This window comes from Pseudorasbora parva, chromosome 10, assembly GCF_024679245.1.
Source record: "Pseudorasbora parva isolate DD20220531a chromosome 10, ASM2467924v1, whole genome shotgun sequence".
Lineage (NCBI taxonomy): Eukaryota > Metazoa > Chordata > Actinopteri > Cypriniformes > Gobionidae > Pseudorasbora > Pseudorasbora parva.
Window position 1 is genome coordinate 18,197,340 of NC_090181.1, and position 20,084 is coordinate 18,217,423.

At 36.8% G+C, this 20,084-nt stretch overlaps 2 protein-coding genes across 2 annotated transcripts in view; one reads left to right on the forward strand and one right to left on the reverse strand.

Moving 5' to 3' along the window:
- impg1b (interphotoreceptor matrix proteoglycan 1b) overlaps window positions 1-9,104 on the forward strand; it is a 31,949-nt gene extending 22,845 nt beyond the window's left edge. The window contains exons 14-18 of the mRNA XM_067455368.1: window positions 781-982; window positions 3,168-3,353; window positions 3,475-3,658; window positions 6,549-6,632; window positions 8,609-9,104. Of these exons, the coding sequence (XP_067311469.1) occupies window positions 781-982; window positions 3,168-3,353; window positions 3,475-3,658; window positions 6,549-6,632; window positions 8,609-8,689 (737 nt within the window). The 3' untranslated portion in view covers window positions 8,690-9,104. The remainder of the gene's footprint in view (window positions 1-780; window positions 983-3,167; window positions 3,354-3,474; window positions 3,659-6,548; window positions 6,633-8,608) is intronic.
- A 279-nt stretch (window positions 9,105-9,383) lies between these two features.
- The window catches only part of myo6b (myosin VIb), a 71,318-nt gene continuing 60,617 nt past the window's right edge, over window positions 9,384-20,084 (reverse strand). The window contains exons 29-32 of the mRNA XM_067455369.1: window positions 16,043-16,146; window positions 13,698-13,829; window positions 11,263-11,481; window positions 9,384-11,049 (exon numbers count right to left, since the gene is read on the reverse strand). Coding sequence (XP_067311470.1) covers window positions 10,850-11,049; window positions 11,263-11,481; window positions 13,698-13,829; window positions 16,043-16,146 — 655 coding nt within the window. The 3' untranslated portion in view covers window positions 9,384-10,849. The remainder of the gene's footprint in view (window positions 11,050-11,262; window positions 11,482-13,697; window positions 13,830-16,042; window positions 16,147-20,084) is intronic.

The following is a 20,084-nucleotide window of genomic DNA, read 5'->3' on the forward strand; positions in this document are numbered from 1 at the left end:
AAGATTCCCGGATGGTTTACTATTTCCGGTCCGAATTCACAGTATGGATCGATGTGCACTCTAACGGCTGATATTTCCCACAACCCATTGCGAGTTGGACGAGGATTCGATTAGAACTACAAACGCGGATAAAAACCGTTAAAAAACTACAAACATGACGGATGTGCGAGTTCAACGGTTAAGTAGAGAAGTTTAGATAAAGGGGTTTAAGTGACCAACTATCAATATTTAACCTGACAAAAATATATTTATTCAGTGTTGTCACATTATATTTCACCCGCAGCAGCATTGAGAACTTTTGTAATCACACGTTTGGCCATTAACTTTTAAATGCATCATTATATTTAAACTGTAAATACATGAGGAGAGTCTCTGCATTAAAGACACACAAATGGCAGATCAACGAGCGGCTACATTTCTCTCCGATACGGTAGGAGATTAAACTGAATGTGGAGGATTTGAACTGTGACGAATCTGACGATGATTGACAGGGCAGATAAACGGTGACGGGATGCACGTAACTAAGCGACAGAGTCCGTTAAAGATGGTGAAGTAGTATGTCCCGAAGCGTGCATACTTTTCTGCTACACACTCAAAAGTATATACTTTTTCTTCACAAAAAAAGTACATACTTTTAGGACGTAGTATAAGTATGCGAATTGGGACGCAGCAACTGACATTAATGTAAAGGGATAACCACACCTGTATTAAGTCTTTAAGCGTCTTTGTCTATCTGGCTACACGTATTTAAATCCAATTAGTTCTCATTGTCCAATCCAGCTGATCCATGTAAGTTTATGGCATGCAACGAGTTCTCCCGCTGCATGGTGAACACGTTAACCACAGAGCCTGAGTGTCTGTGCGATCCGGGCTACAGCACAGTGGACGGTCAGCCCTGTACAAGCATCTGTGACCTACAGCCTGAATACTGCCTGAACGGAGGCCAGTGTGAAATTATACCAGGACATGGAGCGACCTGCAGGTACGTTACCATGACTTCTGATAGAGAAAGAGCATGTTGAAGAACTTTTAAAACTGCAGCTTTATTTAGAAACTTGCACACTAGAGTTTACTTATAGCAAATTCCAATGGAGATTACAAGGATGTAGGGAAAAAAACTGTTCTTCACCTGCACTCCCAAAAAAATATATTTTTTTAAAACTTATAGGATAAAACAGGTTGTCACAGGAAGTATCTTTAAATGTACCTTATTTACCCTTAAAGTGCTTATTATTACATAGAGCTTATTAGGAACATGTACTCTTAAAGGTGGTGTAAGTGCTATCTGGTAACTGTTGTTGAGGTTTCAAATCACCAAAACAAACACGCCCCTACCCCCAAAAGGGTCTCGCCCCTATTTTGATAGCGCCGCCCCACACATACGTAAACCCAGAGGCATCAACGGCTATGGCAGAATATCTGTGTATCTAATCCAGGTCGAATATTCAAAGAAAAAGTCATCCCTTCTATCAAAAAACACAAACCGTTCTTGTGAGCAACTCGATAGTACACAAGCAAGACAGTCCAACTAACGACATGTTACAATTATGACAAGATTAGCGATCACAAAATCACAAACTGTTCTCATGAACTCTATAGCACAAGCCGACAGTCCAACTAACGACATATTACAATTATGACAAGATTAGAGATAGCGATCAAACTGTTCTCATGAACAACTCTATAGAACACAAGCACGACAGTCCAGCTAACGACATATTACAATTATGACTGGATAAGGGTTATATATATCATGAAAAGAGTAAACAAACATATATTAGGAGTATAGTATCTTACTTGTCGGAGACATTGTGTGAGCTGATGCTTGAAGCACACAGATAGGAGATTTAGATGCTCCATACGGTGTGGAAATTAACGGGTCTTTATCGTCGCTGAAGTGAGCCACAATGCAATCGTAAATGGACTAACAAGTGAACATGACACACGAGCATAGTCAAGCAGCATATATTAGGCTAGTTCCCGGCTAATGTCCGTAGTGTTTGACTCGTGTGTTTTGAATAATGGCGTGCACAGAGCGAGAGCAAGCGCTCTTCTCACCATCAATAGTAGACACGCCCCTTACCTGCTGATTGGCTACAAGTTTGTTATTCCACTCGGCCCGTATCCTTTTTCTAAAACAGTTTTGAAATAACACTTATCCCACCTTTAAGGCACTACTATGAAAATGTGGTAAATAAGGAACATTGTTTTTCTGTAAGTGTCATGACTATTCTGAGCTGATACGTAAAAAAACATTCATGCTTTTTTTCTTTGACATACTGAAATATTTGCAATTTATAGACCTAATGCTCCAGAGAAACAAGTGCGCAGAAATCTAGACTAATATATATATATATATATAACTCTTATATATAATTGTTATACAGTAAACAAAAGTTATCCTAAGCATTGTAATGTTTGAAGCGAGTGTCATAACTAATGTAAGTAGACTGGGAAGATTTTAAAATGAATAAATTCCTAAGATCTTACCTTGCGAGCTCAGCGGGGCAGGGGGCAGGGCTATATAAGGTCTATATAATGGTTTGACTAGTGTTTGGCACATTTTTTATTAAATGTTTAAAATCCTGGTCCCCTTGTCCCCTTCACTTCTATGACATTAAGTTTTTATTATTATTTTTTATTATTATTATTTTTAATCATTTGTATTTCCGGGTTAATAATTAGTGCAAAGTTTAACAAACTGACTGTAAAAAGCTAAACCAAACTATTTTTTTCCGATCGATTTGTCATTGGTGTTTCCTGTTAAAATGATGTATTGTGCCCATATTCTGTCCTAAATTTCTAGTCTCCAACAGGTTTACATGCATCCAAGGACAAAAAAACACATTATTATTTTTCCAGAAAATACACTGCACATCACCTCAAGAGTGTGAAATGGGTTCGTTTAAAGATTCAGAGTCTCTAAACCCCTCATTTCTACGAGCCTACACTGCTCTGATTGGTCAGACGACCCATTTAGTTGTGATTTGTCCACTGCTTACAATGTGTCGGAAATAAAAAACTGTAACCCATAATGGGGTATTTAAAAGAGAATGTGGAAATAAGCAAATAGTAAATAAGCCTTTCTAGAGAGGCGATTCATATGGATAGGAGAAATCAGTAAGATTCCACACTTCTCTAACATGTTTTCTCTCATGCACTTCTAGATGTCCTGTAGGTAAATTCTGGCACTACCACGGAGAACGCTGCAACGAACTGGTGTCTGTGCCCATTGACCCTCTCCTTTTCGTAGTCTGCCTGGTGGGAAGCCTCTCAGTGGTTTGTGCTGTGATAGGCATCTTGATTTTCATTAACAAGAAATGTATACGGACCAGAAAGAGCATGAGGCTTGTGTAAGAAGGGTTTTCTTTTTTTTCAATTCAGACATTTGATTTGTGATTCTTAGATTCGGATTTGCAGTACTGTCCCGCTTTAGGCATGTTGGTGTTAAGACCTGATTTCTTTGCATTATAGGCGTTCACAATCTGCATTCCCCTTTGGTAATACTATGAGAGTTAATCCAGTTTTTGAGAATGATGATGGGGTCTTAACACATGTGTCAAGCATCCTCTGTCCCATGAGCTCTGATTCAGCCTCCTTACAACACTCAGGCCAAGGCACATTTCGATCACTTGAAAGTATACAACGTAGTATTGAGGTAACGTTTACAACCAAGATGGTATTCTTAATAATCAGTTTAAATGAATGCAATGACCGCCACTAACATCCATAATCAACCCATAATTATGTCCTTCGTTTTAGATTTTGTGGAGAGAATGGACTAACTTTTCCTGTTATGAATAACAACTTTGCAGACAATAAAAGTCACACGTAGGCTTTGTACACACACACACACACACACACAATTTGACTCTAATCTGACTGATTTTTTTAGGCATATCTGACTCAAATTGATTTAGTTTTTTGGTGTCAGAAAAAAAATCTGATCCATACAAATCTGATCCAAACACATCCGTATGTGAATTGAATAAACAGATTTATTCTGAAACTGATTGGTTTCAGATCATAGTTCTAGAAGGTTGATTGTATAATCCCTAGAAAATGCTAGACATTAACATTTCCATCCCTCTCAACAGCTGAAATATCATGTTAACCTAACGTTTGGGGATGATACCATTTTTTTGTTTTTGATAGAAGTTTCTTATGCTCACTAAGGCTGGATTTATTTGATCAGAAATGGGGTAAAAACAGTAATATTGTAAAATACGAATACAATTTAAAATAACCTTTTTCTATTTTAATATATTTAGAATAACTATTCCTGTGATGACAAAGCTGAATTAATCTTTGGGGGAATCTTGTCAATTAAAAAAACTATTAAGTCAAATGAAAACTAGAACAAAATTCAGCATCAATGCTCCAGTCATCAGTGTCACATAATCGTTCAGAAATCATCTAATATGTTGATTTGCAGCTCATGCAACAGTTTTGTATTATTATCAATGTTGGAATCAGCTGTTTTTGTGGAAAATATGATACATTTCTTATTAGGAATATTTGATGAATAGAAGGTTTAAAAGATCGACATTTGTTTGAATTAGAAATCTTTTGTAACGTTATAAATGTCTTTACTGTCACATTTGATCGATTTAATGCATCCTTGTATCTTACTGACCCCACACTTTGGAAGTTTGAAGTTTTGAAGTGTATACACCGATCAGGCATAACATTATGAACACTGAGAGGTGAAGTGAAAAACACTGATTATGTCTTCATCACGGCCTGTTAGTGGGAGGAATATATTAGGCAGCAAGTTAATATTTTGTCCTCAAAGTTGATGTGTTAAAAGAAGGAAAAATGGGCAAACGTAAGGATTTGAGTGACTTTGACAAGGGACAAATTGTGCTAGAAGACTGGGTCAGAATATCTCCAAAAATGCAGGTCTGGGGAGAGAAGGCTGGCCCATGTGGTCCAGTGAAACAGACGAACTGTAGCTCAGATTGTTCAAGAAGTTAATGCTGGTTCTGATAGAAATTCAGAATACACACAGTGCGCCAACAATGGGAACATGAGCATCAGAACTGGACCATTATTTCACTGGTGCATCATTTACCTGGGCAAAGGCAAACTGACAAAGGCAGTGTGATGCTTTGGGAAAAACTCTGCTGGGAAACCATGGGTCATCCATGTGGATGTTACTTTGACACATACCTAAGCATCGTTGCAGGCCATGTGCATCCTTTCATGGAACCGGTATTCTCTGGTGGCTGTGACTTCTTTCAGCAGGTTAATGTGCTCTGCCACAAAGCAAAAATGGTTCAGGAATAGTTTGAGTGGCACAACTACAAGTTTGAGGTGTTGACTTGGCCTCAAAATTCCCCAGATCTCTATCTAATCGAGCATCTGTGGGATGTGCTGAACAAACAAGTCCGATCCATGAAGGCCCCACCTCGCAACTTACAGGACTTAAAGGACCTGCTGCTAACATCTTGGTGCCAGATATCACAGCACACCCTCAGGGTTCTAATGAAGTCCGTGCCTTGACATGTAAGGGCTGTTTTGACAGCAAAAGAGGGACCAACGCAATGGTACGATGCCTGATCGGTGTATATTTATTAAAAATTGAGTAAGCAACATAATTTGTGGGGGGAATTTTTTTTATTAAATTTATATCAATATAAACCAGATTGCAAGGGATTAAAGTGATACTGTAATATAATCTATACATAATATTAATATATTGTGTAGATTATATATCACTATAATCTCTTTTGCCCCAGCAGTCTGTCAGACTACTTTTCATATCCTTCACAGCAAATTCATTCAGGGATTCTTATTAGTTACATAATGACAATATGTGCAATATTTGTTGCAGAATATGCAGAATATTAAAAATAGATAAATAAATATTAGACCAAATCACCTGAAATCAGCCTTTAGACACTGCACTCAATCACCTTACAGAACAGGAAAACCATGCACTGCAAAAAGACAGTGACTTAGTGTATATTTAAAGGGTTTATATTGTAAAGGCAAGGATTGTACAGCCATTAACTTCAGCAAGAAATATGTTGCTTTTGTTAAATCAGCTGTTTTCGAGGGTTTCTTTTTTTGTCTAGAAAAAAACTAAAGACTAAAGATAACACATCAGCAAAATCCATGCATCAGTATCTCACCAGTGTTAACACTATGTATTCATAATAAAATAGATTCAAAACAGCAACGTATTTTCTTAAATAAACAAGTTACAGACAATGTATTCAAACAGCCAAAAAAAAAAAAATCCACTATCCACTATTATTCTGAGCCTGTCAAAGATGCAATGATTTTCCTACGATGATCCTATAAATTATGGACAGCATGCATGGGTTTTGCATCTCATTTAGACTAGTGCATCTGTAGTTGTCTAAACTAATGATATTATGAATAATAATCTTTTTTTTTCCAGCAACAGATGTTTTGCTCTCCAAAATATTGACAGTCTGGATATAGTGCCAAAAATGTACCTTGCTTCTTTGCTTAACAAGACTTTGTCTCCACTGCAAAAAAGGTTCAAGATTGATGATGGCCTGTCATTCCTTTCCCAGATCCCCAGACAACTCTACGCCAGAAGATCAGAAAAGTTAACATCAGAAATGGTTGACTTTCATCAGTGTATACCACCTAATGAGGTAAGCTGGTGTGAAAACAACCAATGACAGTAAATAATCACGACAGCTTAATTTATCATGTCAAGATGATAAATCTGTCCCATCAAAATGTCAACTATCATATTGAACAGGAAATAATTGTAAAAAACTAGATGTTTTTGAAATATTGCGTCCTTTCTATCGCCAGCGTTCAGTTAAAATTACATTTTTCGGTAACACTTTATTTTGATGGTCCTTTTTGAACATTCATATATTCACATATGCAACTGCATGTCAAGTCTAATTAGAGTATTAGTAAACAGTCTATTTAATATCTGCAAAATCTTTTTTGTGATGGTCCGCCAGCTGACATTCTACTGACTATACTTAACTTTGCAAGAATGTCAACTCATTCTAACCCTACCATCTAATACTCTACTAACACCCTGAGAGTTAGTTGACATTTATCCAATGCGGTGTTACTTATAGTCAACAGAATGTGTTAAAAATACCATCAAAATAAAGGGAAACCCATTTTTTTTTCTTTTCCCCAAATAAATATAAAGGCTATGTATTTTAAGTTACATATCTTGTAATGTAATTAAAAATCAGAAGCAGCATCATTTTGTCCAGTTGTCTTAAATATTTGGCATGGCATGAAGGATGAGAGTTGATGTAATTAAGATTTTTTATTCATTCAAGTGTGACTCAATATAATATGTCGATTATTCATAGTCCTTTACTTTAATTAGTAAAGTAAACTATATAGGATTTGTAAACAACCGAATGTGTGAAACAAGACTTGAGCTTGACAACTAAAATTATATATATATATATATATATATATATATATATATATATATATATATATATATATATATATATATATATATATATATATATATATATATATATATATATATATACACATATATATTGGACTAAGATTTAACAAATAGCCTAACGTAGCCTACTCGTTTAAATATACCTTTAAGCGAGGGAAACATTCATAATCGACATATTCATTCTGACCGCTGAACTTGCAATGCTCTGTGGGAGCAGATAATTATGTTCAAGCTGGAAAAAAATCATGGGGGTTGTCTTTTTTTTTATTATAGCCTACCTTGTTACCACAAAATAATGGCATGAAAACACGCATTTTCTACTGAAATGACTTCCTGGGCTGCATGCTAACCTTTTATACGGTCTATGACTAAAACAAACAGCAGCAAATGCAATGTTGATTAAGCAACAAATGACTCGTAAAGGGATAGTTTACCGCAAAATGTCATTTTCTCATCCTGGTGTTCTTCTAATGTAGCATGTCATTTTTTCTTCTATGGGCCACAAAGGGAGAATCTCCCGCTCGTGCACGTAATGGAGGTGACCAGCATCAAGCCTTTAAAAAAAGATGCTATCTGATCCTTCAGACTAAATTAACAAACAAATTAATCCAAAAAGCCAGACTTCTGGAGCTTGTTAGTGGCGTACGGTGTTGTAGGTAGGCACTAGGCAGCTTGTTAAGCACTAACAACTGAATGGATGAATTAAACTTTTAAATATGGATGGATACAATTTAACATATAATAGGCCTAAATCGCTATCCGCAATGCTGGTGAGCTGATTAGTTTGCCCTTAAAGGGATAGTAGGCTACATACACACACACACACAAAAGTTTATTTGCTCCTCCTCAAGTTGTTGTTAACCTGTATAATTTATTTTTCTGCTGGACACAAAAGAATATATTTTAAAGAATGTTGGTAACCGGACAGTTGATGGTAGCCACTGACTTTGAGGAACAAAATGCTGTGGAAGTAGTCTGGTTACTGACACTCATACAGGTATTGCACAACATGAGGGTGAGTTATGATGATTTGTGTATGGTAGGTGGGTGGTGTGTTGCAATTGAAGGTCTGTTGCATTGGTATTTGTATTGTTGTATGGGTTATACAACTGCAGATGAAGTTGTTTTTCCTAGTTTCTTGACCATGTTGTTTTTCTTCATGTTGTATTACAGACGTGGCGGATGTCCAGCAGGTCATCTTGCTGTGTTTTGAGGAGTCCTGATAGTGAAGGCTTTGAAGTGACTGTTTTATGATGCCGACCCTTTTTTTTTAAGCTAAGCATGGCACCAAAGCTCTTCAGCGCTATTCAAGCAATTCAACCTTGCTGGTTTCTTGTAGACATTTGGTGGGTGAATTTATGATACAACCGCTCTGCTCAAGAATCCGTCATATTCTTCTTGGACAAATGAAGGATTACCTACAGGAATGAGGACTTTTGATAAGATCACTCTTGAAGTTATTTTGAATTGTACCTGCAAAAAAATTGTAATTGTATATGACAGATGAAATATGTTAGATGCTTTGAAACCTTGTCAAAGGTTTGTTTCCTCCCTCACAATGAGGTATTTATTTACAAATTGATACATTGGGTTGTATCTTAGATAGAAAATAGATTCTATTGATCTCTTCTAGTCTAACCTCAGTGTTCCATACAAAGAGATTGAATGTAAAGTGTTTCTGTAACTCTTGATGGTATCACTTGGGGGGTGGGGGGGACAAAAAATACAGGTATGTGGGGATGATATATCTGTTTTATAATAAACAGGAAAAAAGTATTGTAGTATATTTCAGATGTAAAATAAATAATTACAGTAATTTCTATTTAAATTCTAATGTGCGATGATGAATCATTCATGCTGACTTAAAATGATAATGGACAGAGTCCCTCATTAAAGCTGTCTACTCTTTATAACCATTATACCGGTAAATGCAAAGATAAACATCACATTTTATATGGAATGTGTTTTATTTTGGTCTAGTAAAGTAATTATAGCAACAGTGGCCAGTCAAAAATAGGAAAATCAGAGTATATTCAACCCAGACACATCAAAGATAAATTGACAGACAAGAAACAAATAATTAACAATTATAAATCGACAGTTTGAGATGACTATTTCAGTTAGAAAGGACTCAATGAAGAAAACATTTGCATTTGAATAAACAAAGCCTGGATAACGACAGCAAATCGATCAAATGCGGCAATTTGGTCTGTGCCAAGTTTTCAAAATGTTTAGAATGTTATTGCAGTTCCCATTACTTCTGTTCTTCAGGCAGTTAGTATGACCAAATGAGATTTAAAAAAGAAGCCAGAGAAGCGCATAATGAGACACTCCATAGTGCAAGCTCATTTAAACAAAATATTTCCTTGAGTTGGTACGTACATAGTTGTAAAAATGAGAGAAATCCACGCACGCCGACAGGATTCACAGCAAATCATTAACAAGTGCCATCTTCACTTCACCGAACAGAAATGAATATGCCCTTTAGCATTTCAACATGATTTAAGTACAAAATTGCTGAGCAAAACCATGCATGACAGCAGTGACTATCCTTTTTATGAACTGACGCCGCTTTTAAATGCATCTATAAAATTCATTATCAAATATATGTAAAGGCAATTTCAGATGGGGCATGTCTTTGAAACAACACTGCCGTTATTACCACATTTACAAAGGTGAGACAAAATATTACAACCTAATGTATTCCAGTGCATGTTCCTCATTAGCCTTTACCACCATCTGATTAGATCAAGGATACATTGACTGGTTATTCAATGTATTAATATATTAAATGTTGCTCCACAATAATGGCCATTTAAGTCCTTTAATAGGTGAAGTGTGTAATTTCTGCGGCACTAGATAACAGAACTGTGGAAGTCTGAACACCTACTATTTGTCAAACAAACGGATAGTCCCACCCCTAAACCCACAACATTGGTTGAGCCGATGTTGCTCGAGCTGAACATGGAGCAATGTTATAATACCATTTTTAGGGGAATATCTAATCATCGTTTTTAACACGCAATGAATGACAAAAATCTCTGTTGCTGATGAACTGTCAATCGCTACACACGGAAATGTGTCCTTTTATAAAGATTACACCTAGTGTATTTTAGATTTATGAGCAGGTCTGCATGAGAGACATTTTAATAACATCCCTATCAAATGAGATATGAATTAGGTCTGAAAATCTTAAGGCATCTCTGAGCAACAGGTTCAAGTAAGTCTCAGATTTGTATGAAAACTGATTTCTAAGTTCACAGCAAAATGAAGAACAAACTACAAACAAAAAGTAAATTAGACAGTAATTGCTTCCACTAGAGTTGTACAGCTCTTTCATTTAGCTACACCCCATTACCATCTACATCTACACGTGCATAGATAATGTGAACCAGGATGCGAAACAGCCTATGTTCACTTGAGAAGGTTCTGGAGCATGGCGGTCGCGTAGGTGGGCCGGGCCTGCTTGCTTTCGATGGCGTTCTTAAGGTATTGGATTCCGCCGCATCGCTCCCAGATCTCCTCAAACTGGCGGGGGAGGATCTCCGCTCCACGTTTTCGCGTGAGCCCGGTCTCCTCCAGACTCAGCTCACACATTTCCATGTCGTCCTTACCTGGATACAGCAAAAGATAAAAGGGCATCACACTACGCTTAGATGCACACCACATATCCGCAGATAAAAAGTCACATTTTCCAGTAACGATTTAAGCTATTTTATCTTTCAGTTCCTGCTTTTATTCTGAAGAATTCACTGTTCACAGTAGGGGGAAATGATTGTTTTTATCTTATCAAAACATTAGGTAGTACCGAATAAGGCCTTTGGTACCTGCTACTAAGAGGATCGGCTGCTTGTCTGGATGAAGCTCCATCTGCCTGGCGATCCAGGGCCCATCAAAGTGAGCGTACCACCAGCCTTTTTTCTTGTTCTGGGGGTCTTTGTACTGATCCGCAGGCCTTATGAAGGGAATGCGGAAGTAACGTTGCTGTCGGTTCATTGCAATCTCTTGCTGCCGGGCTGGGACGGGTGGAGCGGGGTTCTGCTGGGCTGAAGAGATAAAACGGAAAATATAACAATATTTAGAGTGTTACAGGATTATTTCAACCAAAAAAAAAAAATTCTGTCATTAATTACTCACAAATTAAGATATTTATTTTGATGAAAAAAATAGACATCAACTTTATTACAATTTTTAAGGCCCAGAAAGGGAGTAATGACACAGTTAAAATAGTTCTAGTCCTGACTACAGTGGTTCAACCTTAAATGTTATGCAGCGACAAGAATACTTTTTGTGCGCAAAAAAAACAATCAAAACCTTTATTGAACAATTTCTTCTCTTCCGTGTCAGTCTCCTGATTGGCCAGCTCCTGCGTCAGCATCACACGCATGCTTCGTTGTGCTCACTTGAACTCAAACAGCATCTGCCAATAGTGAGCCAGCATTCTGAAGCAGAACAGAACTACGCTACTGATTACACTTGAACAGCGTAGGAGACTTACATGGAAGAGAAGAAATTGTTCAAAATCTCTTCATTTGTATTCCGAAGATGAACAAATGTCTTATGGGTTTGGAATGACATGAGGGAGAGTAATTAATGACAGAATTTTAATTTTTGAGTTAACTAACCCTTTAAAGATATTTTAACTCTTTCTAAACAAGTTCTTATCACCATGATTCTAGAGTGTTGGGGTTGGCTGCACTTGCAATACAGTGGCTAAGTTTTAGATTAACTCTTTTTCAGTCCCACTCCCACCAGCTCCAGCAAAAACAACTAGATTTTGGCCTACCCACAACTTCCCACGCTTGTTGCAAAAGCCTGGTAGAGAACTACTTGGACCTTCAGTCTCACTCTGGTCTTATTAGTCTTCAATTCCCTCACACACAAGAATTCAGTCATCGTTTGTCACAAAAGAAGGTGCTTTCCTTTCTGCCGTGTACCATAATAAAAAAAACACACAAAAAACACTGAAAATTTTCCAAGCCTGCACCTGTAAACCATTTTTTTGTTGCTAAATAGACTAATAACATGAACAAAATTCTGTACCTTAACTTTCATTTTATTTTTAGATAGGAATATTTTGCGGGACTCCATTTCAGTCCTTTCTTTTTCCCTCTTTCAGCGCACACTGATATTTTCCCTTCCATACCCAGTTATTCAGAACTTACTCATACCACTTTCTGTTGCAACTCAAAATCTCACTTCCAAGGCACTATTTCTACCTTGTCCAAACTGAATGATGTTTGGTTGATCCTGAAAGAATCTGAAATTCTGCCATATCTCCTCATAGATTCTTTTCCACTGCAAGCTCTCCATAGAAGACCATGTTGCATATGATATTCCCAGTCTCGATATAAAACTATACAAGTCTTTCCTTGATGGGACTCTTTTCACATCCTTCTTCAATGTGACACACACTTTGTGGTATCATTCATGTACTTAGCACACGAAATGGTATGAGTTACACACCAAAGAAGGGTTTGCTCAAATCAAATCTTCACATCAAACAATCTATTCATACTTTAAGCTCAAAATACATATCAAAGTACGTCATAAACGGAAGTAGACATTTTAAATCCATCACCCCTAAGGATCAAACAGATTCAGAGGTTGGCATAATGTCAAGAAAGTTCTCAGAAAGGTTCTCTGCACTTTAATATTGACTTTGCAAAGCGAGAAACCTGATTTCATCTCTTGGAGTGAGGAAGCATAAGCCCCATGCACCTGATACAAACACTCCACACTGTTTGAAGGTAAGACACATCTGAGGATTTCACAACAAGAGAGCCGGAGAGTTTGAAGTGAACCTGCAGGTCACGCAACTCTAAATCTTCTGTTTGTTCTGAACGAGCAAACACTACCAGCACAAAAGTCTTCCAGCAACCAAACACAGTGATGTGCCTTTCAAGCAGGGAAATAAGCGAGAAGTTTGATTTCCTTGAAACGGCAGTGGGTGACTTTAGATGTGCTTCTAGCAGTCTGCATTATGTGCATCTCAATCCTAACGCTAATGTGCTGCGAGGAACTTGAAAAGAACAACAAACAAAAGTGCACCATCAACCTTGAGAAACAGCTGAAACGCGCACACACACACACACAACAAAGAAGTTCAGAGGAGTATCATTCCAGAATAAATATTATGTTGAATCACATTTTGCCATTACAAATGAAATCATCAGCTACACACAACTGCACAGAGCAATTTGTATTCTGTTGTTCCACCACCATGCAGACCATTCTCTTGGGGAAACGGATCATATCTTACCATAGTCAGTGACTGATTTTGGAGCCCTCATCTCTGTGTCTGTATTTTGTTTCTTGTTCTTTGATTTCCAGGCATGGTACACCTTCAGACGACGATGAAATTCTTCTCGACACGCTGCCAGCAACTCTATATCTACAAGGGTGAGAAATAATATAGTCAGTGCTGCATTGCACTGTCACGCACAGGGTGTGGATGACACAATGGGCTTCATAGGGTTCAAATTCGAGGAGGGGGCTTTTTATTTTATGTGGTCAGGCTCATGAACGTGGAAGTTTGGAGTTTGTCTGCATTCCATTAAAAATATTTTTCCTAGCTTATGGTTACCCGTATGCAAAAAAGCCTACATATTCTAAACATGCATGAGTCTTTTTTTCTTTTCAATGGAATACAAAAATTAGATGTCTATCAGAATGTCTAAGGGCCAATGACATGATGTACATATTTTTGTCTAAGTGCATTATTTTATTAAATAATTGAATTGAAATAATTGAATTAATTGATGATGTATCATTTCATTCTATAAAACAAATTAAGTCTGAATACATTATCAGTACATTCAAATAATAAAACTAATTTTATATTTTGGCATCTAAAACCCCCAAAATGTCATGTCCCACAGCCGTCCAAAACAAATGAACAGATTAAGAAAAGTATTTAAAATGGTTTTAAAAATAAGAAATTCAAAATAAAATACCATATTATATTTTTGTTTGTAACTTTTCCTATAAACAAATTTTATAAATATCAGTAGTTTAAAGCTTTTGAGATAATTAAAAAACTGCAAACATGCATCTTTTATAATGACGTAGAAAGGTTATAACAGTAAGCAGCATTCAGAGGACCCCAAATCAGCTTTATGGCTAGTAAAAATCTTTGTATCTCTCTTTCAAATACTGCTAAAAATAGCTACTTTCATGTGTTGGCAAGTTGTTACACTTTCCATGTTTCTACTTTGATGTATGGGTAAGTTGTTACACTTTCCATGAAAATTTAATTTGATCATAAACCTTTTTATTGTATTTAGACGTGATATGTATGAGCTTATTTACATAGGCAAAAGCTAATACAATCATCCAAGCAAAAGCCTCATTGTAAAATTTGTTGCAAAGTCAGGTGGTGCAACTGCAATAAACGTCCCTCCTTATTTGAATTAGAACTTCATTTAAGCGAAATAAATAATAAATCATGGGGTAAGGGAAGGGTCAACAGTGCAATTATAGAGGTCATTACAGAAATGAATTCCAGATGTAACATGCAGGTATTTTTAAATAAAAGTACAATGATAAAACTATAGCTGTAAAAATAAATATGTCTGTGATGTAACCCATAGGATTCTGAAGAGCAGTTTTGAAGTGTAAAGTAGGGTCGAATTACTAACAGACAGCAGATAAACGGCTATCCACCTGTCACCTCAGAGTGGCCATGCCCTTAATTATGCAGAAGTTTGAAGTTTAAGTTAAAAAATGTTTAGCCCCCTCACAATTGTCATGAAGGGCAAAATTAGCCATATAGACCAAAACCACAGTTTGTACCAGGATGTAAATATGTTTTTTTTTTTTCTGCTGTAAAGATGGCCATTTTAACATGGGGCTCAATGAGATTCTGCTCCCTTTTGGAGCCTGCAAAAGATAACCAGTCGATGAATTGCAGTTTTGCGTATCGTATTGGCTTCAACAGAAATTGGGGAAGGTTGGCGCTTGGTAAAAAACATGTATGCACACAAGTGCAATGTATCAAATGATTAATTTAAATGTTAGTACATTGTAGTTAAAACACTAAACATAAAGTGGGACTGAAAACTCAGCACGACATAGGAGCGTAAAGAGAAGCTTATCCTGCAAAAAGAAAAGAGAGCTGATGAATCTTACAAATATTTGTTTGCACCACCTGACATTTTTTAGGCGGCAAAGTTAAGAGTAAAACGGAGAATTCTGCAAAGCATCTAATGTTGTGTACCGTAGAAGAAAGAAAATTACATGGTTTAGAATTACATTATTTTCATGTTTCTTTGACAGACCAGAAAGTAAAAAAGGGGTGTTTTATGGGTAATCTACCATAAAAATAAAATAAAATAAACAACGAGATCTCCAAATAAAAGATGGCATATATAAGTTATTAATTCTTGAGCACAAAAGACTTGACTGCAAAATCTGAAAAAGCTGTTCTGTTGCAATCCCTAATCATCATGCTAGTTCCTTATCTTCAAAATATCACACACAACCCCCCAATCTTCTAAAATAATGCATCTTAGTCCTCCATCTACAAAATGACATACTTTTTGACACAAACAGCCTCAAGCAAGCAGGAAGTTCTGAGATCAGATCGAGGGGGCTGATTACTCTTACCACAGGAGGTGTTGATGGAGTCTCGCAGCTCAGCGTACTTCCACTTGCTCAGGTCGTACTTCTTCACCCCAGCTGCCACCTTGTTGGCCTGCACCTGCGCACCCCTGAGATTGCACAGAGGAAGAACAATTTGGAGTTTTTCTTAGCTTCATATTTTCTCCATAGGCAAAGGTTCTAATCCATCTCCTAAGCTCCTGTTACCAGCTGCTAAACGTTCCCTAGGCTACAGTACAATCAGATGATTAATTGGCCTTCTGCTTACGTGGAGATACATTCTCTCTGAAACTTGTAATGACATGGAAATAGCACGGATCATGCCAAATTAACACCTCACTGAACAAATTAGATGCAGCCTTGGCAACACTGTGCTGCAACAGTGAGGGTGGTTAATGGCGGTTAACGATGGTTAATGGTGAGCGAGGGAAAGGCCGCACGTGAGCTATGCGAGGGTTTTGGCAGAACTGACTCCCACGGTGCAGGGAGCTCTAAGCCTATCAGAGCAAGGATTGCCTTTTTCTTTTACTAACGGTACAAAAGGTCTGTGAGGATCTGTGGGACAATGGCCAAAACATCACCACCCTAGAGCTGTGATTCTAATCACTAAATCCAACACGTTCAAAGCTTGTGTACTATTTGATCACGACTGTTAGCATGGGGATTTTTTATATGGTTTCAGATGGCACTGGGTCAAAGAAAGTAAACAGCTGTTGATAGCAATGCCACTTTTAGTAAAATGGTATATGGTTGCTAAGGTGTTCTGAATGATTATCATAGTGGGTAGTTGATAAGTGTCCTTAGAGAATGTTGGCTTTTTCCAATTGTTGGAGTATTCTGGGTAGCTGCTTAGGTATTGCTAGGTTGTCATTGTGTGTTTATTAGCATGTTGTTAGGGTGCTAAAGGCTGGATTACACTATATGACTTAAAATCTTGGCAACAGACCCTGCGCTTCGTGCCGCAACAGCTAGAAGCTGTATATACTTGACGCAACAAAGTGACCATTGCAAAGCATTTGTCCTTCATGGTACATAGTACATGGTACGTAGTACGTCATAAATAAAATGAGGCGTCAGTGTATTGTTGGGGATGTGTCGTGTCACATCCATATCCAGTGTAGATAACATCGCTAATTATAATGGGTTAAAGTGTCTTTTGTCGCGCCGCTTGAGTCAGGGGTAGACACGGTGTCAACGAGGATCCCACACAACCAAAAGTCATTACGAACAAAAACATGTGCCTTGTTGCTAGGAGATGCATGACAAATGAAAACAATGTGTCAGTGACCATCATACATTACATGATTTTCTGTGAAAACTCAACTCTGAACCTCGAATCTGCAGACTGGCTCTGACTTTCCGCAACTAGCGTCAACTTGTCCAAAAGTTGTATATTGTGTGTAGTAGTAACCAGGGATTTGTTACGTGGTTCCCAAGATGTTTGAAAAATTAACGTTTAATGTTTATAGAGTGTTGTGAGTGGTCCTACACCTCTATGCCCAAGTATAATAGTATGAGGAATAATAACGATGGTATAATATGCACCAGTAATGATGAACTCTGATAACCATATTACAGATTGTTGTTTGATTAGGCGACTTCAATAACAAGCTCATCATTCCCAACCGACTGTGATCTCCTGAGCCAAAGCAATACCACAGAAGACAATTATTCCAGTACCTGAGGCCAATATTTAAAGTCATAAAGGGATGATGTCACTCTATAGCCTTAAAACAAACTTCCCCATATAAAAGCAGTGACAGGAGTCCCAGAAGAGACTGAGGGTTGTCAGTGTGAGCAGTGAGTGAGTCTGGGAGGAGCTCTTGCATGGCTGAACATGGTGACACTGGGATGTAGGGACACTCTGTCGACTTTGACAGCTGTGAAGAGCAAAGCTGCTTAACGGAGACCCTGCGAGAGAAGTCACTGAACCAGCAACCCTGCTGATTAACCCACTCATACAGGTGTAAGTGGAGTGCTAACACAAACACACAGGAACAGAAAAGAAATGTTAACTCTAGAGCTGGGGATGGTACTCATAATTCAAAAATAGTTCCACTACAGTCAACCAAACTTTTTTTTTTAAAAGTAATAACTACACTACAAATTACAAACAAAAAGAACTAATAAAACTGAACTACATAAAAGCTGTTTAAGGGGAATACCCTTTTAAAATATAAAGAGGCCCCAAAAACATAATCTGGATACTTTAGTCACCATTAAAAAATAAAATAAAAGTCAGTGTTATTTAATGATATATAACAACATTTCAAAACAAATGATTATTTTTAAGAAAGCAAAAACTTATTTTCTAAGCATACAATTTATAAATAGAAGTTTGTGAGGTTTAAAATGATAAAACTACTGTATATTATATTTATTATATTATGGGTTAGTCAGATTTTTTTAATAAACAAATCATTTAATACAGAAAGGACACATTCATTTGATCTAAAGTGACAGCAAAGACATGTATGAATGCTGTTCTTTTGAATTAACCCTTTTTTTAATATTGACAATAATAAGAAGCACCTAATTAGCATACCAGAATGATTTCTGAAGGAACGTGACACAGAGGACAGGAGTAATGATGCTGAAAATGCAGCTTTGCCATCACATAAATAAATTAAATTTAAAAATATATTCAAATAGAAAACAGCTATTTTAAATTGTAATAATATTTAAGAATATTTTAATATATCACAGTTTTTACAGTATTTCTGATCAAATATGCAGCCTCGGGGAGCATGAGAGACGACATAAAAAATATATATATTTTAAATCCCCAAACTTGCATGTATAAAGTAAACAAAAGAGTAGGAGACTTGTTATTACAATCATTTGTTTGCAGATGTCACTTGGTTTGATAGTTTATGTAAAGCAACAACATTCATGCATTTTAATCTTTGCTTAAAGCATTCCATTACAAAAGCATTCAGTAGAAAATAGAATATGTAAAACTATACAAAAAGAAATGAACGAACCATGTCTCTAAAATAAATACTAAATAAAAGTAGTTAGTAGCGCCAGTTCTTCTAGTTAATTACTCCACAGCACAAGTGCCATATGGGGTACTTCCTACAAGATGTTTAGAGAAGACCAAACAGGCTAAACATTTATTGTGACAGATTTCCTTCTGCTATGAGCTAATTAAAACTTATGACTACAGTTAACGGCACAAAAAAGAGAATCATAAACACAAAGCAACAAAACCTTCTTTCCTCTTTAAAGCAACCTTTCTCAGTAAACACGAGTCTTCTTGAGTATCATCATCCAGAGCTGAAAATGTTCATGCTGAGAGCTAGCATCCAATTCCTATGAGCAGGTGAAGGTTGCCGTGCTTGACATGCATAATTCCAACGTATATTTTGATGCAACATAAGTAAATGGAAATAGGGTTGTTGAGCTCTCTAGGAAATAAGATTGAAATAAGATTGAAGTGAATTTTTAGGCCCAATCAACATCTATAAGACACTGCTAAAATCTTTTTTTTTTGAGAAACCAATCTACAACCAATTTTTTACATTTTCTGAGGAAAATGTGAGTGGGGCTTGACTGTAAAACATTTTTTGAATAGTGTTCTGAGTGGTCATTGCTAAATATGACTTGCATCTTTCTTTCCTTGTATGTGATTTTGTGGCCGAGTTATCATTCATGTAGCAAAAATATATTACTGGCTGAGTTACATGCCAAAGTTTCATGTGTAGTGTTAGGGGTAGGTTCAAAGTATGAACAACATAATTAAACACCTAAAAAAACATTCTGTGTAAAGGTCCTTGTGTCCTTGATTTCATTGGTTGGCAAAAAAACTAAAAACTAAATCTACAAATATAACCATGTGCTAGGTCTCTATTTAATCCAAGAATTTATTCATGTATGAAGTATTTAGGTTAATATCAAAACTAAGAATTAGCCCATTGTTTACTGTGACTTTCTATGAGTAATCCTCTATTCTAGGTTGTGGTGAGATTAGGGGGACAGGACGTGACTGTGAGTGAGTTGGGTTAGACTAAATAAAGTGGAAAATCTTGGGGAAGAATCAGGGCCT